General features: G+C 34.3%; 6 protein-coding genes across 11 annotated transcripts; 4 read left to right on the top strand and 2 right to left on the bottom strand.

The window, feature by feature from the left end:
* Nucleotides 1-5: 5 nt before the first annotated feature.
* On the bottom strand, nt 6-2,868 carry LOC105830294 (the record flags this gene model as incomplete). Its single annotated transcript, XM_012669530.3, has 5 exons — nt 2,640-2,868; nt 2,043-2,346; nt 1,353-1,514; nt 767-1,172; nt 6-40 (listed from the first exon to the last, which is right to left on the bottom strand). Coding segments are annotated over exons 1-5 (1,023 nt in total), but the record flags the coding sequence as incomplete, so codon positions are not given.
* Nucleotides 2,869-4,247: 1,379 nt separating this feature from the next.
* Nucleotides 4,248-8,329, top strand: LOC105830289 (short-chain specific acyl-CoA dehydrogenase, mitochondrial). 2 transcript variants are annotated; one of them, XM_036295307.1, is made up of 7 exons: nt 4,248-4,317; nt 4,398-4,492; nt 4,564-4,669; nt 4,772-5,439; nt 5,506-5,729; nt 6,539-6,770; nt 6,899-8,329. In XM_036295307.1, exons 2-6 carry the CDS (start codon nt 4,465-4,467, stop codon nt 6,749-6,751), a joined length of 1,239 nt encoding a protein of 412 aa, XP_036151200.1. In that variant the 5' UTR covers nt 4,248-4,317; nt 4,398-4,464; the 3' UTR covers nt 6,752-6,770; nt 6,899-8,329. The 2 variants fall into 2 exon arrangements, with proteins under 2 accessions (XP_036151200.1, XP_028049451.1); XM_028193650.2 differs by having other exon boundaries at nt 6,539-6,920.
* LOC105830293 (phosphatidylinositol transfer protein alpha isoform) lies at nt 7,176-12,100 on the bottom strand. Its single transcript, XM_012669528.3, has 6 exons — nt 11,753-12,100; nt 11,038-11,068; nt 10,148-10,411; nt 9,768-9,845; nt 9,320-9,700; nt 7,176-9,169 (listed from the first exon to the last, which is right to left on the bottom strand). Exons 1-6 carry the CDS (start codon nt 11,767-11,769, stop codon nt 9,125-9,127), a joined length of 816 nt encoding a protein of 271 aa, XP_012524982.1. The 5' UTR covers nt 11,770-12,100; the 3' UTR covers nt 7,176-9,124.
* LOC105830290 lies at nt 11,053-17,280 on the top strand. 5 transcript variants are annotated; one of them, XM_028193653.2, is made up of 6 exons: nt 11,053-11,190; nt 14,278-14,748; nt 15,000-15,262; nt 15,771-15,901; nt 16,002-16,266; nt 16,346-16,726. In XM_028193653.2, the coding sequence occupies exons 2-4, from the start codon at nt 14,529-14,531 to the stop codon at nt 15,867-15,869; spliced, it is 582 nt and encodes a 193-aa protein (XP_028049454.1). In that variant the 5' UTR covers nt 11,053-11,190; nt 14,278-14,528; the 3' UTR covers nt 15,870-15,901; nt 16,002-16,266; nt 16,346-16,726. The 5 variants fall into 5 exon arrangements, with proteins under 5 accessions (XP_028049454.1, XP_036151202.1, XP_036151201.1 ...); XM_036295309.1 differs by lacking the exon at nt 11,053-11,190 and adding an exon at nt 12,279-12,559; XM_036295308.1 differs by lacking the exon at nt 11,053-11,190 and adding an exon at nt 12,279-13,015.
* Nucleotides 17,281-18,228: 948 nt separating this feature from the next.
* Nucleotides 18,229-20,532, top strand: LOC105830292 (7-methylguanosine phosphate-specific 5'-nucleotidase). The gene is made up of 5 exons (XM_012669527.3): nt 18,229-18,359; nt 18,439-18,537; nt 18,621-18,690; nt 18,910-19,493; nt 19,751-20,532. The coding sequence occupies exons 1-5, from the start codon at nt 18,333-18,335 to the stop codon at nt 19,850-19,852; spliced, it is 882 nt and encodes a 293-aa protein (XP_012524981.1). The 5' UTR covers nt 18,229-18,332; the 3' UTR covers nt 19,853-20,532.
* A 280-nt stretch (nt 20,533-20,812) lies between these two features.
* Nucleotides 20,813-22,936, top strand: LOC105830288 (protein SAAL1). Its single transcript, XM_028193734.2, has 6 exons — nt 20,813-20,942; nt 21,107-21,243; nt 21,466-21,621; nt 21,723-21,984; nt 22,062-22,517; nt 22,593-22,936. The coding sequence occupies exons 2-6, from the start codon at nt 21,127-21,129 to the stop codon at nt 22,874-22,876; spliced, it is 1,275 nt and encodes a 424-aa protein (XP_028049535.1). The 5' UTR covers nt 20,813-20,942; nt 21,107-21,126; the 3' UTR covers nt 22,877-22,936.
* Nucleotides 22,937-25,000: the final 2,064 nt, after the last annotated feature.

Here is a 25,000-nt window from a genome sequence, read left to right as displayed (position 1 = left end):
GGTGCGTACTCGAGCGTCCACATCAAGTTCGTGAAAACGACTGCAACGGCAAATATTACGAATAATATTAAAAATAATCTATCAACGAAGAGATATTGTTATAGCAAAAAAAAAAGAAAGTGTGAGTCTGATATACGAAGTCGTAAAATCTTAATGCAATTCTTAGTGCGAGATTGTCGCTAATGTAATCGACACTCTCTAAATAGGTTCCTAATAAATAAATATTTCATCTGATTCCCAAGAGGCATATAAATTTTAAAATATAATGCAAATTGAATTGAATTTCTATTGTGTAAGGAATAGAGTTGTATAACATGGGATATAATTAATTTGAAAATATCGATTTCTCGCAGCGGTTGACAATACACTCGGACAATACTAAAGTTTTAGATTTAAACATGGAAATATACATACATAAATATATTGATCCTTATTTTGCGAAATAATTATCCGATAAATGGATAATTAATATAATGAGCAAGTTTTTAATTGAAAATTCGATTTTCTTATTATAGCCCAATCCTTCCGTTCGTTCGCTGTTATCATGCAAAACCAGAAATACGGAACACCTTTAGCCAGCAAGTAGAACTAGGAGACAAAATATTTATATATAGTCACTTTATTATTATATTATGTAAATAATTCAACAATTATATAACTCACTAGAAATTTTAGTGTGGCCTTATCAGAACGCCAGTCAGTCCGGCTTATCGCGGGCCACTAAAGATGCTCCGTACCTCCATCCAATTTCATCGCGGGCACTTACGCATTTCGCCCTGGTGCAGATCAGCGATCAGCTCGGGACACGAACTGTTGCAGGGATTTATAGGGGTAAGACGTAGCTGGGTCGCACCGCGGAGTTGAGCGAGGGCGATCAAACCGGAGTCAAGCTCAACCTTCTTGTAGCTCGGGCTGTTGTAATCCGAGGACATGAGCACCCAGTTAAAATGCGCCGGCGAGACCGTGCTAGAGAGGAAGTATGGCCGCTGATAGTACTTCCTGAGCACCTTCACGGCATTGATGTCGCAGTTCTGCCAGTGGACGAACCACTTAGCCACCTCGGGCGTGTGCACGCGTCGTAGGAACGCTGCAAGATCAGATGAACCAGTCCATAGGTTCGAGGTCAAGGCGCAGGGTACCGTCTCCATTAGCCGCTCGTTCTCTAGATACAGCTGTCGTACAAACAATAGGTTTCTTCATACAAAATCATTTATTTTTACAAAAATGTTTAAAAAATTCCTTACTGTGACAATATTTCATCTTTAAAAGTAATACATTTCGATGAGAATAAACTCTATTTCTTTTAAATTTCTAAAAAAAGTTTAATTAAATCAGCAATATTTATTACTCACGTGAGTAATATTATCGAACCAGAAGTAATCGGTATTCATGACTGCCCATGAATCCATCGCATCGGTAATAATAGCCGGTGCATCGCGATTTAAATAATTATCAACCAGAGTGCGATACCGCACGTCTGATAGGCGATCAATCGTCTCCAATGCCTCACAGGTCTGCAAAAAAGTCTTTCATCAATTATTCGAGCGTATATGTAGAAAAAAAAACTAGTGTCAAATCAATTATGGTCTCATTTATAAACAAGTATATAAAATCTTTAAAGAGTTTGAGAATTTTAATTTTCAATAAAATACATTTTTATTATGATAATAATAGTATTAAAAATTATAATTCTTGATTTAAAGATACTGTTTATTTTTGATATTCTTTCCTTTAAATTTATGAAAATTATTGCTGAACAAAGATCAATATATTCATCTTGATGAAACCATAAGAAATTTATTCATGTACAGAAGTAACTTATTCAAGTTACGTCTGTTTAAGAGATTATCAAACTAAAGATTTTTTTTCTTAATTAAAACTACTTTCTTGCTTAATTAACTATTAACTTTTTCTGTATGTGAATCTTATAAATATATAATTCTACTTTCTCTTAAAATATTACAGCTCAAAAATCACGACGGAATCCTTTTACTTGAGCGCAGCTAAATTGATTTCTTTTTATCCTGAAAATTTAAGCATACCACGCAATCTTCCTCCGTGATGGTGTAATCGTTGTAGAAGGGATTGTTGATCATGCAATTCTCATAATAGAGCGGCTGCCAGTTCCAGATTGGCAAAATCTTAATCAGCACCAGACGACTGAGGGCAGTAAAGTGAGTACTGACGAAGTCCAGCTGAGCCGCGAGGCATGCCAGGGTGCCCAATACTATCAGTACCAGAGTGCCACGAAAGACGAGCTGCAGCCATGAGCGACGCATCGCCGCTACGAGCGGCTGACAAATGATGTCCATTTCTTCCTCAGTGAAGCCCGCCTGCTGGCAGTACCTGTGAAAAAATAATAATAATAATAATAAATTACCATTGTACGTAATTATAGAAATACATTTTTGAAGAATAAATTTTTCTCCATAAATCTACTTTTGGCAAAAATAATGATTTAATAACAAAAGTTTGAAAAAAATGACTCAAAATTATTTTTTGCTTATATAGCTTCATGTCGTTATACTGATGCAAATATTTTCTTTGATTTAGGGGATAAAAGTGCGACGAAGATTAAACACAAGTGAAAATCTACAATTCCACGAATGAGTTTACGCATGCCGAAGTTAGTTTATTACTTGTAAAAGGAATTCAGCTCGTCGTCGATCAGCTTCAGCTTCTCGGAGTGCGTCATCTCGTGCTGTTCCTTGGTGTACGCTTTGCGTGGCTGCTTTACGCACTTACTGCTCGACATCGTGACAGATTTCTACGGTTTTTTCTTCCACCGATAATTATACGGATAATCGTTCTTCTCTCACAGAAGCGTAGAATTCTAGAATCCGAACGGCAGGATAGGTACGGGCTCGTCCAGGCTCGTCACTATCGAACCGTGCATGCGCGCGGCTCGTATCTGCCCACACGATATATTGATCGGCACCGTCGGCGCATGGACCGCGCGAAAACTGAGACAGGTTTTTGGAATTTTTTATCGAACATTCGATCCCCCCCTCCCCCCCTCTTGCTTTGATAAGCGACGAGTTTCTAGGTGGATGTATTTTTTTTTTAAATTAGTTTTTAAAAGTTGCTTTTATTAAAGGTATATTTTTACAAAAACACAAAAAATGTGAACATCGACAGAAAATTGATGTAAAAATTAATGTTAAAATATTATTTCTTTAAAGTCTTAATCAATTTAGATAATTATTTTTGGCATCATAATTATATTACAGAGTATTTAAGAAAATCTTTTTTTAATATTAAAACATTAGATTGTATATGTAGAATGATAGGTAAACTATGCTTACAAATTCGATAAATGTACTTTAAACATATGTATGTACATATATTAAATGTGTCTATATCTTTTTGTTTGTCGGAAATTTTAATGGCATTGTTTTGTCACTCATAATTTTAAAGGTTTTTTGTTTCAATGCACATGGTTGCTTTCAGGATATTTACACATAAAATATTATATAATTTACATTATGTATGTACATACAATATAAATTATGTAAATTATGTTTAATATATGCTATCTATGTAAATTATAATTAATGAATTATAAAAGATTTAAATTGTTTAGATAAAAAATTATTTTATTTTTTATTTTTAATATTTTATATTCTTTAATTTTATTAATGCTAAAGTCATCAGATGTACATTAACAATTTTATAACTTGATTATTTTTTTCTGTATTATATTATTTAAATTATAACAATTTATATTGTTTAAATGAAAAAGATTCATGTAAACATAACGCAAACAATATGTAAGTAATTTATATAAACATATTCTTACCACCCTGATTGTTTTTTTATTTGTAAAACATAGTAGACTATGTATGTACTTAATTATACTTATCTTGTTGCAGTACAGCAGTGCAGCGAAAAAGAACAGCTAAACCACATTATTAATATGCGCGATCAATTTAAGCTAGATTGCTATATAAACCGATTGAAATAAAAAACTATTGTAAAATCTAATTCTAATTAGATTATTCTAAAATCTAATTAGGTTTAAGTCTTCGCTAACTTAGGTTTAAATCTTTGCTAAGTTGGGTTCGAGTCTTCGCTAAAGTGTTATCTGACTGGAAGATTACAAAACAAAACACTTTAACGAAGATTCGAACCCAACTTAGCAGAGATTTAAACCTATATTTTCTAACTTTATTTCTAAAATGTCAACTCATCTGCTGGTAATAGGTAGATTTCATAGTAATCTGTAATTGGTCCAGAAGTTCGCGATCCACAATGTTTTGTCATAAACAGACGAAAACACCGCTGTATAATTTTAATATCGGCAGTTATTATTAGTAGGTATGTATAATTTAGCGTAGGTATATATATGTGTAGAACTTATCGTGCTGTATGCGTCTGATTATGCTTTCGGGTCAAAGTTCGACAATCCGGTTTATGACAGTTTCGTAAGTCAACGTTGCAAAACAAAACATAGCACACAAGACAATGGCAATGCAGTGCTTGAGATCGCTTAGTGAGTATCTTCTATTTATAATAATTAATATATGGAATATAAAAATTATTAAATGTTGATTACTTTCACAGCGAAAAATATACCGAGAAGTGCATGCACCATCAAGCATGTCAGCCGATACATCACCTCGTTTTCTATGCTGCCAGAAACACATCAAATGCTGTACAAAACTTGCAGGTATTACGCAGATAGCAAATTATATTTAATGTTTTGATGTAATCGATCACTATTTAGTTAAATAAAATTAGAATCATTGCCAATAAAAATTTGGAATTGCAGGGACTTTGCTGAACAAGAATTAAAGCCCATCGCAGCGGAGACGGACAAGAAGCATCTGTTTCCAAAGGAACAAATCAAGAAGATGGGTGAGCTTGGTCTCATGGGTTTATGCATCCCTGAAGCACTAGGTGGAACAGGACTAGATTATCTGGCTTATGCTATAGCTATGGAGGAGATCTCTAGAGGTTGCGCAAGCGCTGGAGTCATAATGAGCGTGCAAAATTCTCTCTACTTGGGACCCATAGACGCGTTTGGGACCGATAAGCAAAAGGAAAAGTACATTGTTCCCTTCATGAGTGGAGAGAAGATTGGCTGTTTTGCTCTCAGTGAACCAGGTAATGGGTCTGACGCTGGTGCGGCGTCCACCACTGCCAAGGCAGATGGCAACGTGTATATAATTAATGGTACCAAGGCATGGATAACAAACGCGTTCGAGGCCAGTGGGATAGTTCTCTTCGCGACAACTGACAAGTCCAAGAAGCACAAGGGTATAAGCGCTATCGTCGTAGACAGTCCGACGCCGGGTCTGAACCTGGGTAAGAAAGAGGACAAACTAGGTATACGAGGCAGCAGCACTTGTTCTTTGATCTTCGAGGACTGTCAGGTACCACAGGACAACACCCTGGGTCAACCAGGAATGGGCTTCAAGATCGCGATGATGACTCTAGGTATGCAGCAATCGTGCACGCGCGAATTTTAACGAGTAATAATTATATGTATAATTTTCTTTATAGACGCTGGTAGAATAGGAATCGCTGGGCAAGCGTTGGGCATAGCTCAAGCATCTCTGGATTGTGCAATGGATTATGCAGGTAAACGCCAAGCCTTCGGTCAGTCGATCATCAAGCTGCAGATAATTCAACAAAAAATCGCTGACATGGCCATGAAACTGGAAAGCTCAAGACTGCTGACGTGGCGAGCAGCACAGCTCAAGGATAGCGGTAAACCGTACACAAAGGTGTGTATTATTATGGATATTTAAATATAAATTTTCATTCATTCTAAAATATTTACTCTCGATACAACGTTTTTTTATCTTATCCCATATATAATATGTGATTTTAATTTTATCCCATATATATTTTTCTGTTCATTACATTTTGTATGTCTTATCAAATAAGGTGAACTTTTTGCGCTTCCATAAATGCATAAAAATATTCAAATAGTTATAATAGCTTAAGCTTAAAATATATCCGATTAAATCATCAGCAGCTCAACAGTATTTAAAAGAATTTTAAACAAGAGAAATAATATACTTCCACAAAGAATGAATAAATCTCTTTCAAATATAAGATCTCAAGTAAAAGGCCTACTGAGATTTAAATCGCAGATGTCAAAATTTGTATTTACATACGATCGTATTTTATAGAATTTATGTCCATCTGTCTTACTTTGTTTAATTGCGAATCAAAAAGATTATTGAACTTGATCAGATTCGGATTTGAATCTCTATAATTCAAATCAAAATTATTCAAAATTTTCTAATCTACGAAATTTGAATATAAATTGATCATATTGACAATTTAAACAAATAATTTAAAATAATTTCAATTATATAATTTTCAGTATTATTCGTTTTACATCTTTATTTTTATTTAAAATTCAATTCAATTATGTTAAAAATTATATTTTAATGATTCGATTTAATTCGATTCAATTGAATGTCAAAAAAGCTACCTTGATTCACACTTTTTTACATTTTTTAACATCTGCAATCTAGCTCTTGTTGGTTTTCTTTATTTATCAAGATAATCTCTTATTTGCTAGGAAGCCGCTATGGCCAAACTGTCGGCATCGGAGACCGCCACGTTCTGCACTCATCAGTGCTTACAGATTTTGGGAGGGATGGGATACGTGTCGGATATGCCGGCGGAACGTCATTACAGGGACGCGCGTATCACGGAGATCTACGAAGGCACGTCGGAGATCCAGAGACTCGTGATCGCCGCGAATCTCATCAAAGAGTATGGCCTCAATTGAGATCGCTCGACTCACGCACGTAAGATAATCCTTCAGTATCTTTCTTTTATACTTAAAGAGCAAAATATATTTTGTACGTATTGCAACTATTTTAGATTTTGTATATATTATATATGTATATTAATTATATTTTTATATGGAGAGAAGTCGAAATAAATTTAATACGCTATGCCTTCTAATTTTATTAACTCTTGACTAAATACTTGACTGGATCAAGAGACATACGTACATACGCGCACACACATACAGGTACGTATATACGTATGTATGCAAGAAAAGAGAACGCATGTACACGTGCATATATACATATATACACATACACATCTGGTATTTCACTGTTTAGCCCTTTGGCAGCGGTACGGAAAATGTTTTCCTCTCCTTTGTATTTCTTCTATCTATCCACAACTCTTTTCTACCCTGCTTGTCGTATGTCTAGGAACAGCTAGAGCCTATTTATTTAAGTAACTATTGTTAGGATAACAGGTATAATGTGCGAATCTCGCGTACATGTGTGAAACTTTCATGTCTAACAAAACGAACAACGCAGTCGTGGAACAAAGACGGATTCCATTACAAGCTTGTTTGAACGACACTGATGTGTGCCTTTCGATCGGTTTTCCCTCGTCGATAAAATAGCGAATAAATACGTGTTCAGTTTTCTCTGTTTCTCACATGTGTCTGGTGCATTGAGTACAAATACTACGTGTACACCATCGCGGCTACTACTGCTCGTACGTAAATACGAAGATAAAAGCTATCTTAAACTACATGCCTCGCCAACGAGAAAATACATTTACTTTGTGCAAATGACAGTAAATTATACTTTGTTATTTGCTTTCTCAATCTTTAATCGTATATTTAATTAGAGATCCTATCGCTAAGTGAGAACGCTGCTGCGATTTCACATTTTGGTGTTCAACCCACTAAGACTCCTTACTCTCATTTCGTTTTAGGATTCAATTTTTTGAGAAAATTGAAATATATTATTTTCAGATTAAGATAGTTTTCGTATAACGATCTTTATTCTTGTTATGACAAAATTACATAATTATTCTTTGTCACGATTTTTTTTCATAGAATATAATATATCGAAAAAGGAATTAAAAGTTAAATCGTAATAGCCTGTAATGGGTTACGAGCAGCGTCTCAAAATACTTTGTCGGTTGTACTCAGAGATCCATTGGAATGCAAAGAAACATATATATAAATTGAATTTCATTGTGTATACCTCTTTCTTTTTATATATATATACAATAACGCATCCTTTCGCCGTTCACCCGCTGTCATCATATTGAAATAGCCTAAACTCTGCTTCTCTACATATGTGTGTTTATGTATATTGGTGTGTTTGTGTGTGTGAGCACTTTACATAGGTTATACCATCTCTCCCGTCCTCAGTAAACAATTTAGAGTGCTATCTGTTAATACGTAACTGTTCGTTAACATCGCAGTATAATTAAAAAATCCATCAGTTTGGTCCTAACTCTTTAGGGGATCGGTACATGTACACGCGTCTCGCGCTCGTCGGTAACGAACGAACGGAACGGTAAGAATAGAAGAACGTTATAGGTCGAAATCTATCGTAGTACCTTTGCCTCTTGAGATCATAAAAAATCTCGTAAAACAACTATCGATATACATTTAAGATCCTTAGAACTTTTCTCGAATCGAGCTTTCTGACCACATATACACTTTCATAGAATTGAGAAAATATTCTCGACTACTTTCCTTCTGAAAAATACACGATCTAATACATCACACTTTTGTGATTGAAATAATGATTCGAAATACAGATCATTAATATGCAACATTTAGATTTTTCAATTGTACATTAATATATGAAACTGTGGAATTTTTAACTATTTAACTACGATCAAACTCACGGTGTTAAATCACATTTTTCTTTCGTTTTTTTCTTCTTTACTTTGCAAGCATTTCCTTCGTTAATTGAACTCCAATATCTATTATTATCGAACTACGAACTGCTGTTAAGTAATCATAACTCTTTATCTATGATGGTTTTCACAAAAAAACCAAATTCTTTCCGTAATTATGCATTAAACAAGAGAACCAGATGAGCCTGATTCTTTCCATTTGTCTCTTTTTCTCTTTTATAATAACTATATTATAATATAATCTTTGACTGTAGATACATTTATCTAAAACGCTTGTAAATGTAAAATAAATTAAAATAGTAAGTAATTTGTAATAGACACTGAATCTAGACACGTAAATTCCAGAAATCGTCCGAATCCTGTGGAATCGTCTATGACAGAGCGTAACAGGGTGTACATCTGTAGGTATGCGCCTGTATTTGTGTTGACACGTATAAGGAAATTGATTTAACCATTCATAATAGAAGCTATCGAAGCCTCAATCGTCAGCTCGCATACCCCGTACTTCACCTTGATGTCTTTGCTGCAATTGAACATATAAAGAACGTGTCACTCGAAATCTCGGAACTTTTTACAAACGTGAATATAAAGAGATTCACAAGACACGAAAGCAAGATAATCGAGTAAATTTTAAACATAGAAGAAGAGTCAAAGGAGGTAAAAAGTTTCTTACCCTGTCTAATTCTTCTTTCGTATTGTCTTCGATTGCTCTAATATCTTCCATGGTTAAGCCGTACCAGCGATCTATCCAGCAGAACACTTGCCTATGGAAATTGGTGAACAGGCGTCGCTCCGCCTTTTGAATAAAACTTTCGACGCGGGTCTGCAGACCAAACCATTTAAATTCACAAGTGACTAGCTTGTAGCACGTCATCACAGGTTGTACATTATGCTTCCAGTCTTTCCCAACAAGTGGACCCCGTCCCGTCTTCAGGGACTTGAATTTAGACGGATCCTCGTCCTCCTTGTAATCGGCACTGGCAACCGGATCATTGGAAATATCTATATGCACTACCTCTCTGATCTTAAGCTTGTCGGGCGGCAATTCGTGAACCTGTTCGTAAGAAAAGGGAATACGGTAAACAACTAAAAATACTCGTCGAGACCTCTATAGCACTTACATTATGTTGATTGCCGATGTCGCCAATATGAAAGGATTCTATCATGATCATAAAATTTTCCTTCATATACCCTGGATTCTACAAAAAGACCAAAGTAACGTTTAGAAACATATATTATACTTAATATTTTGTATATCGTTCGTTTGCTACAACAGCAATATTATGTAAAATATTGTAAAAAGGAAAATTTTTGATGAGAATTAATTACATTGAATTAAGAGCTGACACTTTTAATCCTCTACAATCAGTTTTATATCGAAATCACATTTAAAAACAATATTTTAATGAAAAACTAAATTTTAATTATTTAAACTGGAAAACTTTTTTGAGTTGTTATTGTAGCAAATAAACGATATATGAATATATGTGCGCACACTTACAGTTATGACTGTCTTACAATAGGGATAAGCGTTCCAAGCCTCTTCATGGATCTCCAGCGAGTTCTTTGGCAGTAAAATGCGAATGAAAGCAGGCACTTTACTAGCTAAGTGATAAATCTTATATGTATATTGGCCTGATGAGTACTTTCCACCGAGCAATGGGTAATCCGTAAACGGTTCATTCTTCAATACTTCAATGCCTTCTCCGCCACCTGTATTATTTTTACTAGCCTCTGCTACAGAGTACAGTTGAGCTACTTGATACTGTTGAGAGAAAGAAAAAACAAAAAAAAAACTTCTCAGTAGCGTCCAAAGTTAAACCATTACATAATTAATCTGTGAAACTCTTCTGCAGATTTATATTTACTTTAACTTGTCTTTTTTTTTAATGAATATTTATTCATTTTTTTACTCGAATGTATTTATTACTACAATTAATCATTCCAATGTACAAAAAGGAAAGATTTCAAGTTTATCGTAATGTATATCTATTTCTATAATTGATAGTACGTACAATGATAATCATACTATCAGGACATAATTTTATCTCTTAGACATCATCTTATTCCAGAGACAAACATACAATGAGTAGAAAAATAGAAATATAGGGAATAGTAATAGATGATAATAAAGTGTGTTTGTGGGACAAAAAAGGTTTTCAATTACAAATGCATCATTGTTTATGCAAGATAACTCTACATAAGTATTCAGATGTGCCATTTGAAAGATAATTAGATGATTAGCAATTTTTTTTGATTACACGGTAATAGCTAAGAGATTAGTTTCAACTGTTCCTTTTTTTGCAATCTAACGTCTAGGCAGAGGTTTCGAACCAAGTCATTACACGGAATGAGACAGATCAGATCCTGCGTGACAGATTAGACACGTACCTCTTCCACTGTGAGAGGCAGAGTGACACGGCTGTAACACAGACAAAATAGCGGATTATGTCAGAGTTATATCGGCAGGCAAGGAGGCGAAAGAAACGGATAAACCGTGTCCTTGGACTCAGACAGGAGGGGGACTATGCGTCGCCGCGAGGTGTACGTATCTCCCGCCTGATCTTAATTACATCAAAAGAAATCAAAGCTAATCGATAAATCCGTGGGAATTATGACTTGAATACGTGTTTAATCCACATTGTACGCGCGGATGATTGGCGCCGAGAGAATCCAAGGTTGGCCGAGATACTCGGAAAGTTTTTCGAAGAGAAAAAGAGAGAGAGAAAAAGAAGTGCAGAAAGTGCAAGCAGCACGAACAGGCCTCTAGAATCATGCGGTAAGGGATGAGAAGGCCACCATCCCCTTCCTCTCTCTCTCTCTCTCTCTTCTCTCTCTCTCGCTCCGTCTCTCAACCCTCTCCCTCCTCCAGCCGCCGTTAAAGATCAGCCGTCATCGCGCCCCCCTTTCCCTCGTATCAAACGGTTTTGAATTTCGTTACGCTGGCCAGCCGTTGGCTCAGGCGACGCAACGGGCGAATTTCGGTAGTCCAAAATGCCGTGGCACGCACTTATCAGTCCCTGCTCCAATTCTCTGTCATCGTCACCGTCGCCGTCCTCTTTCTCCCCCTCCGTCACCCGTCCCGCCTGTTCCGCGCCGCACTTACAATTCCTTGATGAGCATTTTAGTCAGCAGCAGAGCACATGGACTAGTAGCGCGTGATCAGCAGACTCGCCGCCACCGACGACGACGACGAGAGATTGGTCAGCGGGACCCACCGACCGACAATACCGCACCCTCTTCTCCTCGTCGGCTACCGATCTGACTCACGCTGGCTTGCGCTATCGGCTCGCTATCGGCTTCGCTGCCCGTCGCCGCAGTGTCATACACCCGCAACGTGTACACCGAAGCAACGCCGACAGGATAAGACTCGCCAACCGACTGACACACTCCGGCCAGAACGTTCCGGCCGCTCCACGATCCGCACCACCAGCAGGAGGAGGAGCAGCAGTAGCAGCACCAGCACCGCACACCAGCAGCTACCGCACCGCCACACGACCGACCGCGCCAAAGGAATCACACACACTTGCGCGCGCGCCCGCGCACACGTGTCCGACTCCGCGCCCGCGAAGTGTCCCTTCCTCCTTCTCTTCCACACCCCGCCAGCTACCCCTTGCCCGCCCTCGATCGCCGTCGCCGATGATCGCACGATTGTCCCCTCTCCTTTCGACCGAACTTTGCCACTGACGTCATTCCGCGAGAGGTTAAATGCGCGTGCGCGCGCCGCCGGCCGTCGCAAACGCATGTCAGCTTTTCAGAGCTGAAAATACGATCTTTGAAATTTATATTCGCGATTACGATATTGTTGCGCAACCATGTGCGACGAGGCGCATCTTTTTTTCCCAGCGCCAAACGGTGCTGATTGTCGTACAGCAGAATTCTGCTTTCTTTGTGTTCTACTGCGCGAAAACAGGTACTCGAACGAATGCGCATTTCTCCATAGATGTTGGAAAAAGTTATTTTTTAGGGCACGTTGGAAGCCCTGATGCGTATTAAGGGTTCAAATGATACATACATATACGCAAGAACTTGCAGTGAACGAACTAACCAATCGGAGTTACGAGCTTTAAAAACGCCAGGTTCACGTTTCCGACAATTCTCGACTGTGATTGGTTGAGTCGCTCACCACTTAAGAGTTTTCCTTTTATGGCTTCCGTTTTTCCATATGCTATAGTTCTACAGGATATTAATTCTATGAAGTTCGAAAAAAATATATGTTTCAAGGAGAAAGGGAAACGCATGATCAGAATGTGAGCTTGTCAGGCCCTTCTCGAGTCATGCAGCGTAATTTTGCGTGTAACTTCGTTAAGAATACAGATAAAAGAAACCATTTTGAAAATCTATATATCCAAGAAATTCGATTAAGGAGGTACTTAATATTATCTTTATTATTTTTTTTATTTAATATTGCCGATATTATGCGTTTTTTAATTAAACCAACAATTCGAGCCATAATTTTCTCAAAATAACTTATAATTTATTCGTATTTAATATTTCTATTCCCGCTTCCCCACGTAATATTCCCACGTAATATTTCACACACGCGATTGCAATTTATTTTCCAAATAATTAGAATAATTATCTAGCTAACCAATGATGAGTGAATTTATTTAATCACATGTTAATTACATGGCCATATATACATTTTATTGCCATATATTTTATTACCATATATGGTCGTGTAATTAACATGTGATTAAATAAATTCACTTATCATTTATACGTACATATTATATAAATGTCAAGGCTATTCCCTCTTTTTTTATATTTGCCATACAAAACACTCATTTCAAATAGATTGTTTTATACATCCTTTAAATAAATATTTCTATTAAACTGATTTCAACTTTTCTTTTGAATAGATCTTTTATAAAAATCTATTCTTTTATAACAGATTATGTAATAGGAAGTAAACTTTGATATTTAATATAGTAACTTTGATCAAAACATAATTAATTTAGTCAGTGATTAATTCAATCGATTTTAAATAATTAAATTAATGAACTAAATCATTTATTGATTGAATTAATTAGAATTTGGATCCAATAGAATACAATTATTTATTAAGAAGTTTTAAGATAAGACATCAAGAAAATACTGTTTTTTAATAAGGGATATTTTCTTAAGAATTTTCCAGAATAATAAAATGAATTTTAGTCTTAAGAGAGAACATTTAGATTACAGAACAAAGAAATAAAATCTTATTACATTATACATACAAAACTCTATTGTTTTAAAATTTGAAAAGCAAAATATACACATTGTTTTTTAGCATCTTCTCTTCATAGATTACGTTGGATAGCGGTACGCTTCTGAGTTTAATTTTTATTACTTTTACAAATAGAAAAATCTGTGACTCTATTTATATACTTTAACATCTCTATGGATAATATTTTTATGGTCGTTTATTTTTAAAAAATATAACTAATTACAATACTTTAAATTTTTCAAAGAAAAGAAATTTGTAGGACGAAAATTGTCGAATCGTATGTAGAGTTTAAACTGCCTCACGAATTTGTAATAATGTAAAACGGATTTATTATTACAAACTTCCCGATTTCGTATTATGTGTTTATATTTATTATGAATACATATTTGAATGTTATAACGGTAATATTTTCTGTACTGTAGATTTCGGTGTTAGTTGGCATTTGGAACCGATTCGATTTTGATCATAAATCAGAAGTTCTTAAACATATTCGTGACAATCAGATAGAAAACAAAGTCTACATTGTAAGATTTCGCAAAAGAATAATCCTCGCCGCGGATTACTCTCGATCTTGAATTTGCAAGGTGATTTTTGTGCGTTCGATTAATCGTCAGAAAATTTTTGCAATTTTAGTTTAGAAATTTTTGAGCAATCACGACGTATGTAAAACCGAATGTTTGAAAGATCTTCAGGATTATTAGAACATCTGGAGTCAGAAGCAACTGATATGGAATCGTGCGTTGCTTCTTGTCAACATCCGAAACGAAAAGGAAATCTAAAGAAAGCTTTCGAAAGACATCTAGAAGAATATAGAAATCAGAATAATGATACAATATCTCAAGGAAAAATAAATAGCACTGACGAGGAAACCGCAAGTACGTCTCAGGGACAAGGTAATTTAAATTTTTTTGTGGTGAATGTTACGATAACTGAAGATACTGCACGATTGGTGCCTTTTCATAAAGCTAAAAAAGATATTTTATTTTTCTGAAAAATTTTTAGGGAAAAATTATATTCATTCACGAGTGGTGGTCATTTTTTAAATGTCGATTGTTAATTTTACTGTTCAACAACAAGATTTTGAGCGAAAATATTTGTATTATCTAATAATATATACAGTAAAAATTTTCGAATTCTTTTTTAGAAAAATCTTGTTCAGAATCCTCTTTTAACAAATCTCCTGAAAAAAAAAGTATGCAAGAAAAGGAAGATAAAGAAACTCTTTGCGATTTGAACCAACTTGTTAAAAATATATCTATAGATGAAAAAAATGAAGATATTACTTCTATATTCGAGATTAGTGAAGATGACAAAAAATCGTGCGACTTCGATAGTGACAATGATAACTCTTTTGATACACATTGCTACATTGATGATGACGTAATACAACAAATTGCTAATTATGAGGTGATCATTTATACAAATACTGTTTGCAATTCTTATTGTGCATATTTGCGAGTCTGAACTAAACAACGGTATTGCTTGGAATAATTATATTTAATATTTTTAATTTTATGGATATAATTTTTGTTGGAAGTGCGAGCTAAATAAATTTTGATCAGCAGATAATATCATAGAATTTTAGCAGAATTTTTTACATAATAAATTAAGCTTTTTTGAAATTTTTTTCTTTTTATTTATCGTGTACAACAAAAGTAAGTTACCTAGCTTGATTAGATACATTTTTAGGGGACATATTAATGGTGTAAGTATTGAAATGTAGTATTGAAAAACTTAGATACTGAAAAATGAATTTGCTTGGTAAATAGGATAATGTAAATGAATATAAAACTAGAAGAACATTCGAAAAGTATATTTTTATTGAAATTCTATTATCCTTTATATCATATTTGTAGCATAGTTTGTAGCATTTATGTATAAATGTATACAAGTTATGCAATGCAACCCTTTTTAGACAACTAGAGAAGAATGGCTGAAGACAACAAAGAACGTGCTTGATAATGTATTAGTCTTGTGCTATAAGAGGAAGGCGACATTCCGTCATCCGAAATGATGTTAATGTTACGCTATGAACCAGACTGTGTGGTACGTTTACCTTTACCCCATAATATTTGATTGTATTTCAAGCAAGTATTTCTCGGATAAATTTTGATGTGAAACTACTGTAACATTAATATATTTTTAGGAAATACTTATCCGTATAATTCTCAAGATATGCAAGCTGCAGGGAGAAGAGCTTTTCTTCATAAACAGAGACATGAAATTTGTTGCTACAATCTTAGAACATTTGAATTCTGATAATTATTCAGTATTAGTAGAACTTCTAAAATTTTTTAAACTAGTAGTGCGTAAGATTGCAGAACGATCTCCTTCGTCACTTTGGATACGGCATGTGAAAACAAATTATTTTTGTTGTTGTATAATCAGAATACTCAAATCTCATAGACATGGTACTGATTAATTAATGTATCAATAAAGAATCAGTTTTAAATGATCAAAATATAATTATTTGATAAATCTTTGTTGCAGAGACGTTATTAATAACAACGATTGATCTGCTTAAAGACATGTCTAAAGTAAACTTGTCAAAACGCAGAAATCTCCTGAAGGAAGTATTCATAATAAAGAATTTAATTCCTGCATTATTCCTTTCTTGTACACGATTGATGAGATTGGGAGAAGAGAGAAAATATTCGCTAGATACAAAATTTACTCACAATTGGCTAACAATACTGTTGACTATAAAATCACATTTAGTTACTGCTTTTGAGAACAACGAAGTAAAAGAAAAATATCTATTGCTGAAAATTTTGTTCATTATATTGTATCCATACCAACTACCAGATTTTCTATTCAACACAGAAAAACTAAAAAATAAACAAGATATGAATATAATTTCCAAAAGTCTAAGATTAGTATTATATATTCAGCACTACTTTTACCTTCCCACACTGATGGATCATGTTTTAATGCATATAATTATGACTTTGAAACAAGGTATACAATTTGTTATACTGTGAATAATTATGAATACATTACCATCTAATATTTGTTAATGATTTTAGATCTCGAAAAAGGTCCAGATTCGGGACACTCATTTCACAAGTTTCTTGAATATCTCAATGAAATTTGGCTGAACATCGTACAACATCGTACTATACAAGATATCGCAATTTTAATGAGAGCATTTCAACCTGATAAGCGCCAGTATTTCATGCAGCTTGTTGAGTCTCAGCCTAAGTTGCAGAGTAAGATGAAAGATGTTAAGGATACATTAGAAAAAAAGTTTCTTACGGATCAAAAAGTAGTTGAAATATACTGCATTAATACATCGCTTTATTATTAAAATACATAATAATTCGAATATAGCTTATTAGATGACATATTATTTATCAAAATTATGCACGCGTGCCTTTGTGTACACACACACACACACACACGTGCGCGTGTGTGTGTGTGTGTGTGTGTGTGTGCATATGCTTTAAAAAAATACAATGATATATATGTATTTTTAATATATACTAGATATATCTCTAAGATGTATATATATATATATATATATATATATATATGTGTGTGTGTAAAAAAACATAGTAACAATTGTTTTTAAAATGTTATTGTATTTTTAAAAGTAATTAATCTTTTTAATTAATGCATCATTAATACATTAAAACATTATTACAGTAAATATTAACAGTGTGATTAGTTGTAACGTGTATACTATATGAGAAAGAAAATTATGCCTTTAATATGACTCTTTTAAGTTTCAACAATATACGTATCTAAAAATAATTTTTCTTTTTATACTTTTATATTTTTTACTCGACGATGAAATTGTAATCAATTCTAATAATATAAATTGTTTATGCATATGTTTTTCTCAAATTAATCAATTTAACAATTAAGTTTTATTATGTTGTTGATTTTATGTTTTCATGCATACCTCTTTTGTATTCATAACTAGTTTATAAATTAATCAAGGTATTTCACGAGTTTTATTTCAAAAATTGCATAAATCTCTAATAATTTCTTAAAACTGGTAATTCTATATATATTTAAATAATTAAAAATCTACATCAAGTGAAATCAGGGTTAAGTAAGTTAATATTTTTTCAAACAAAATTAAGTTAAAGTTAATATTATAAAAACATTAAAAATTAATAATAATAAAATTACGTGTCCGATGTCCGAAAGAGATATGTCAGATTACTAGATTTTATCGGGATATCCGATTAGATATAGATATATAACATATGACATACATACATGAGTGGCATGCACTTGGCTTGGCTGCCAGTGGGCATGCGCACCAATGCACACTTTCTCGTGGCTGGTGTCGGCGGCGAGTCACGACACTCACGACAGCTCGTGCAGCGGCGGATTGCAGCTGACTGCAGCGCACGTTGATCTGGTTGGCTGTGCGCATGAGGGACGGAGCGATTCGAGAAGGTCGAGGCCTTGCCTGCGGAACTTTTCGGATTTCCTAAATTAGCCCCGCGAGTCCGCGTCGCCAACGATGTGCGACGAGCTCACGATCAACGAAGTAAGTAGTCCGCTGACCGTCCCAACTGTTGACGCGATCTCTTTTTGACGAGATTACGAAACGTATTTTCTGTTTGCAGTTTCCCGCTTTGCGGTCGCGGCACGTTTACATCAGGGATGAGGTCGCGCTCTTAGAAACAATAAACGCGATCCGACGAGATGGTACGAGTAATTTGCAGGTACATGTTCTTATTTACCCAACTCTCCTCATATGGATCGCCTTTCGATTCAGCATTTAATTAATCTCTGATGACTTGTGCAGATAGTCACGGACTTTGACTTAACCGTCACGAAGCAGCACATAAACGGCAGACATGTACTTAGTAGTTTCGGTGAGTAACAATATTTTATGTTTAAAAAAATGAAAACAATTAGTTTTTTTCTGTCGTAATCTATTTTTCTTATAAGCCTGGCAACTTTCTTTGCATTTTTAAGTTATCTGAAATTGAGATTAATTGTTTAAATTTATATAAGTACACATATTCATGTTTGTTATGATTTATGTCAATTTCTATCAAATTGTGAGATAATTTAATGTTATTTAATTATAGGTATGTTCCGAAAATGCAAGCAATTGCCAGAGCAATATTTAAAAGAAGCTAAACTTTTGTATAATAAGTACAGACCTATGGAGATTGATCCACACTTGCCTCTGGATGAGAAGGCAGATGCTATGCGAGATTGGATGGATGCAGCGCAAAATTTATTAAAGGGTATCGAGTTTGATCCTCACGAATTAGAGGAGATAGCTAAAGCATTTGAAAATATATTGCGTGATGGCACAGAGAAATTTTTTGAAAAGTTGTATGATGCAAGAGTGCCGATTGTAGTGTTTAGTGCTGGTTTGGGTGACATAGTTGAGGCTGTGTTGAGGTACCACAATGCTCTCTTTGATAATGTAAAAGTAATCTCCAATTTTCTCAAGTATGACGGAAATCAATTGGATGGATTTAAGAACGACGTACTCATACACGTGTACAACAAGAATGAATGTGCATTGGTGAAAGATCATGAGATGATACTTCAAAAGAGACCGAATGTGTTGCTAATGGGTGACACAATCGGTGATGCTCACATGGTACAGGGAATAAAAGGCACTAAGGCAGTCCTGAAAATTGGATTTCTTTATGAGCACGCAAGTATCTCCATTAGCTAGATAATATTGGGGAAAAATAAAAATAGACTCAATGATGACTTATCTAAAGTATAAAAATGTTTTTACTTCAAGTAGATATAAATGTTAAATACTGTTTGCTTTTATATATTTTCTACACAAAATATTTATTAAAATAATATTTTTATAGACACAAATATTTATATTGCTATTTTATATTTTTCCTAGTACTGACTACTACGCAGGAATATTGATGACTAATGTATTTTGTTCTTCAGGTAGAGGCCAGTTTAAACTCGTTCATGGAAAACTACGATATCGTTCTTGTCGACGATCAGACCATGCAAGTGCCGATGGAGATATTACAACATATCTTGTAATACCATCTGTATCAATACTCTCTTTTACCTCTGCATGTACACGTGTGTGCATTTGCGAATATATAACAATGTTACGCAGCAACGTGATCGTTTTGTAACTGAAAATACAGGGAATAACTCTTTACAATTGACATATCGTAATTCTTAAATACATTTCCTAATATATTTTTAATAAAAAACAGCGTATGGATAAGTTATAAGTTATGCTCACATCTTGTTGGTAAAAGGTACAATTTAAAGATGTATATTTTAAATTAATTAACTATTAATTGAAACTGAAAAACATTTAAAATGTAACATTTATAAATTTTATAAATATGTTATAAATATGTATGTGTAAATGTGTGCGACTACAATATGTATTGTAATATTTAACGAAATTTATGTAAACTTAAGAGCACAGTATTCTCCGATAACATTTAAATATCACGTCTCGTATTTTTATCAAGTATTATTGTCATTTGTATCTATTGTTAATAGATTCAAAATAACTTTATTATAATCAGAATGGTTATTTCTCTAGTTCATACGAATCGAATGATAATTATCTTTATAAATGTAATGTCTAATTGAACTGAATGTTAAGCAGTCAGAAAATAATTTAAGATGTTAAGACGAAATTAAATGTTAAGTTTATGAAAATTAAATGGCTACAAGGAATTTGTAACATCCTTTGAAAATAAGATTTGAAAATTTATTTGATATTTCTGTTATTTAATTATATATCTTTTATTTGTTTTCTCTTTCACTTTTACAAAATTGTTTCATTTTTAATTAAAATACAGAAATTTACACATAGTTTATATATGTATATTTCATTCATTCATATATTATCTGTTCGTTTTACTTGCACTTTGGTTTCTTACTTTTTCTCGTTTCAATATCTTACTCAAATATATATCTATCTCGTTTCAGAAACAGAAAGTGTATGGGAGTGCAAGCAAACAAACGGATCACAGATCTGTCATTTTCCAATGTGTAGTCTTTAAGCACTGTTTAAATCAAGTTTAAAATCCATATCGAGGATCGACGATTCGTTCTCACGCGTAAAACGCTTTGATTTTTTGCAATTGTTTTGACTTGTTCCAAGGTATAATCTAGCAAAATTGTAATAATTTACTTAAGAAACCTTAGATCTAACCTAGAATGTAATTATCAAGTGCAGACAACTTGTATTAAATTCTATGCTTTTACTACAAACAATGAGCTTTGAATTATTCGTTTTCTTTTAATAAAGCTATATAAATGTTGAAGGTATCTGCTAAACTTCTGGCATGATAGACTCGCAGGATGTCAGCGAAGAAGAATTGAAAGTATTGAAGGGCGATGCCGTGGGTAACAGCCTCTGCAGCAGTAGCTGGATAATAAAGACTTTAATGTCTTTAAGTCAGGTAATTTTTTATAAAAGTATATTTCTTGTATATTATATAGTAATGCCCTACAAATCATGATTGAACATCAGCATTTTATAAAATGTTATGAGCTATAATTTTTCTTTTCTAACAATTTAGTTTTTTTTTAACTTTTTTGTTAAGTTTGAATTTATTTGTGATGTTAAATTTATTGAATTTGTAGTAATACATAAATAATTGATGTATTATAATATATTTTAGATTGATGAACATGGCTGGACAGAGGAGTTGGAAGATCAGCTCTGTACTCTATGGGATCTAAGTATGGAAGGAGAAGTTGTATCGCATCTTATGTTATATGATTTTCCTAAGATAGCAAAGACTGTACTGATGACTTCTAATGAACCACGATTGACTGTATGGTTTATTTATCTTTATCATAATGTTCAATTCATACATAAAAGTTATTTTAACAATAAATGTTATGATTGCTTATAGAGTTAAAAATATTTTTTTAGGAGATAATTTTAGGTATCATCGGCAATGTATGCTGCAACGATGAAGCCATCGATACAATAGGTAGTGACAGGGAACTAGCTAAACAAATTCTGTGTTATTTAGTATCCAGTGACTCGTTAATATTGATACAACTCATCAGGATCTTGCAATTAGTCGTATGGAAAATTCGACAAAATCCCCAATCAGATTGGATGGCTCATTTTATGGAATGCCAATTTTTCGGACATTGTATATCCTTTATGCTAAAAAGTTCAACCATTGGTACGCTATTGCATTTATAATGTGTCACAAGAGAATTATTTTATGTAATTAGTATAATCTTAAAATCTTTGTCACAGATAACTTGTTAATAGCAGTAATGAATCTACTGGAATCCTTGTCTCAAACAAGTCTGCCATCTGAGAATAATCTTTTGGAGAAATTGTTTAAGATAAACGATTTGGTTCCTGCCTTGTTGGAATCGTTCCAGCAGGTAATACCTGTGGAAAAATCAAGTTACTCCGAATTGACATTTGTGCAACATTGGCTGGCAGTATTGATTGCCATAATGAAGTCTGGCTCGCTTAAATTCGAAAACTGCGAAAACGACGAGAGGCTTTCGAAGCTGATGGAGATTATGTATAGGATATTAAGACCTTGTAGGAAGATATATAACTTATATCCGATCCGGCAGTCAAGAGCCAACATGATCTGCGATGCTGTACGCGTATTGTTGGGTTTTCGTCGTTGCGACGTGAATGTCCCGCCTAAAATAGATTGTATTATCGCGATTATGATGTTCTCCCTTAAAACGGGTAATTCAATTTTTTAAAATTATGATAAACATGATCATCTTTTTACTTTAATAACGTATGTGTGTTGGTATATAGAATCAAATCCCCCTAAAGAGGGAGAAAGAGCGCAAGAAAAGAGCAGAGAAGAACTAGATCCCGAGAAGTTGATTCCCGACCTTTTAGATTATCTACATAAATACTGGCTGCAAATTACTGAACTCTGTACTAGCGAACAGATCGCGGAAATATTCTGTCTATGTGACTGCAAGGTTCGTGAATCACTAATGAGTCTTATGTGTGTACCTGAGTTTAAAGTGACACCTGAAGTGCTTGATAAAGTGAAGAAAGCTGCTGCTGCTGCTGCTGTCGAAAAATGTTGAAAGAAGATATTTTTTAATGTATATATTAAATATAAATTTTAAAAAAATTGTATATGAAAATCTTTATATACGCACATTTATTTTTACGAAAAGTAACAGTAACATTATGTACAAAATTGCAGCTGCTAAATTCAATGATTAATTTTTATATGAACTATATCATAATTATATAAAGATTATAGTTCTGATTATATCTAATGATTATTCTAATAATTGCAATTTTATATTTAATGTTACTAATTAAATACATTACATCTTTAATTACGAATTGACTTGATATTTAAAAATAATCGTAAAAAGGCTTTATCTATTTGAAATTTCTAAGAAAAACATTCATCGTATAATACTTTAGAACCGAATTAAAAATTTTTGTCTGAACCCCTCTCCTTATTGATCACGCATGCGTAGACAAAGGGGTAGAACAAATCGCTCTGCGCATGTGTTTATACTGGAAGCGTACAGATTCGAATTTGGCGACGCTACCCGCCGTCGGTCACATCCGCGTTATTAATTCGCTCGCGCGAGTCCTATTCCTGTGGTGTCGCTGAAATTGAGATTCTATTCGAGGGGAGGTTCCTTTATAATTCTATTGTCAAACGCCAGGTGGGTCCTTGTATCTGCTTGGTCTTCACCGGTAAAGAAAAGCTCCTCCGTTTCTGTCTGTGCTGTCAATTTCTGCTCGTTTCTCATTTCGTATTTCGTCGTGGACGTAGTGTTGTGAAGGTAGTGGTATCATCTTCCGAAATTTAAAAGAACAACAATTCGATCGGTAAGTGGAGGAGGGGAGAGTCGCTTGAGAAAAACAAATTCAATTTTCCGCCCTCTCGTCCTCTAGCACTCTAGTTTCTCTCCCTCCCGCGTTAGGGAGATCGATCAATTATTAAGTCAATTCGTGCGCGATAATTTTCTCCCCCTCCGTGACGAATCGCCCCGGTGAAGGTAAAGGTAAACGGATGACCTCGGAAGTCAGCGCGCTGCTCGGCACAACGGAATGGGGTGGTCTCGTGAGTCCTGGTTTGTCAAGTTTTCAGTGCCGGGTTTTCAGTCACGAGGGATTTCATTTTAGGTTTCCCTGTCGAGATTAATCGCACTCGGTCGATGCCCGAAGGCATTGTCTCGCGGTTTCTGTGAAATATATATCGTGATTTTCTCTGTTACATATGTATATGTGCGTGTGTGTGTAAAGAGTGTCTTTTTTTTGCAGAATCTGGACGAGCGAAAATCCTGGTTCCCGGAATCTCTGGCGACGCCATGTCCGCGGGATCGGAATTTGAATTGGAAAATGGTGATTTTTTTTCCACTGAAACTTTCGTTCGATCTGAAATTTTCGCTGCATTCTGAATTTCTAGCCTTTATGTGTTGATCGCGTTGAACGTGTTGAAATCCGCGACTGCTGCTATTTTTCTGCTCAGAATCAAATTTTATTTAAAAACAATACATTGCAATTTGTTAAAAAATTGCTGCTGAAGAAAATATAAGTAAACTGAATTTTAAATAAAAAATGAGAACATACAAGTAAATATCAAAGAGCAATTACTTTTATTTTATATTTTTTATAACCAAGAAACAATATAATAATAATTAATACTGCTATAATATTTTATTGTTATAAAAATTTTATTGCAAAAATATTTTATTGCTATAAATATTTTATTGCAAAAAATTAGATTATTATTAGGCAGAAGAATCGCAGAAGTTTTGAGAATTAATTCACACAATTATTTCGGCACTTTGTCCAAAAAGAAATCTACAAATATGGATTAACTATAATTTTGCATTATAACTATTTACCAATTTTTAGAAAGTAGATAAAAAATAAAGTTAAATTTAAGGTAATCTACATCGGTCGAAATGGACATAATTATTTGTCAAGCAAAGATTGCTAGTTTGTCTCTCGTAAGGGATTCTTGAAAATTGATCTGAAAACCATTTGTCATTTTTCCAGTATTGCAGCAGATATTTACTGAATGCGACTCCTTGGTGTCGACCCCGATGATGAACTCGTCAACGGTGTCTGTGGACGGACACACGGTGCCGGTCACCAGGATCATTGGGTACATTCAGGAACAGTTGCCAACCTGGTCGTGAGTGTCTGCCCGTAAACGAGGCAACGCTTATTTTCCT

Source organism: Monomorium pharaonis, unplaced genomic scaffold, assembly GCF_013373865.1.
Source record: "Monomorium pharaonis isolate MP-MQ-018 unplaced genomic scaffold, ASM1337386v2 scaffold_94, whole genome shotgun sequence".
Lineage (NCBI taxonomy): Eukaryota > Metazoa > Arthropoda > Insecta > Hymenoptera > Formicidae > Monomorium > Monomorium pharaonis.
The sequence above is the reverse complement of the archived record's forward strand: the minus strand, read 5'-3'. Positions and strand labels throughout refer to the sequence as shown.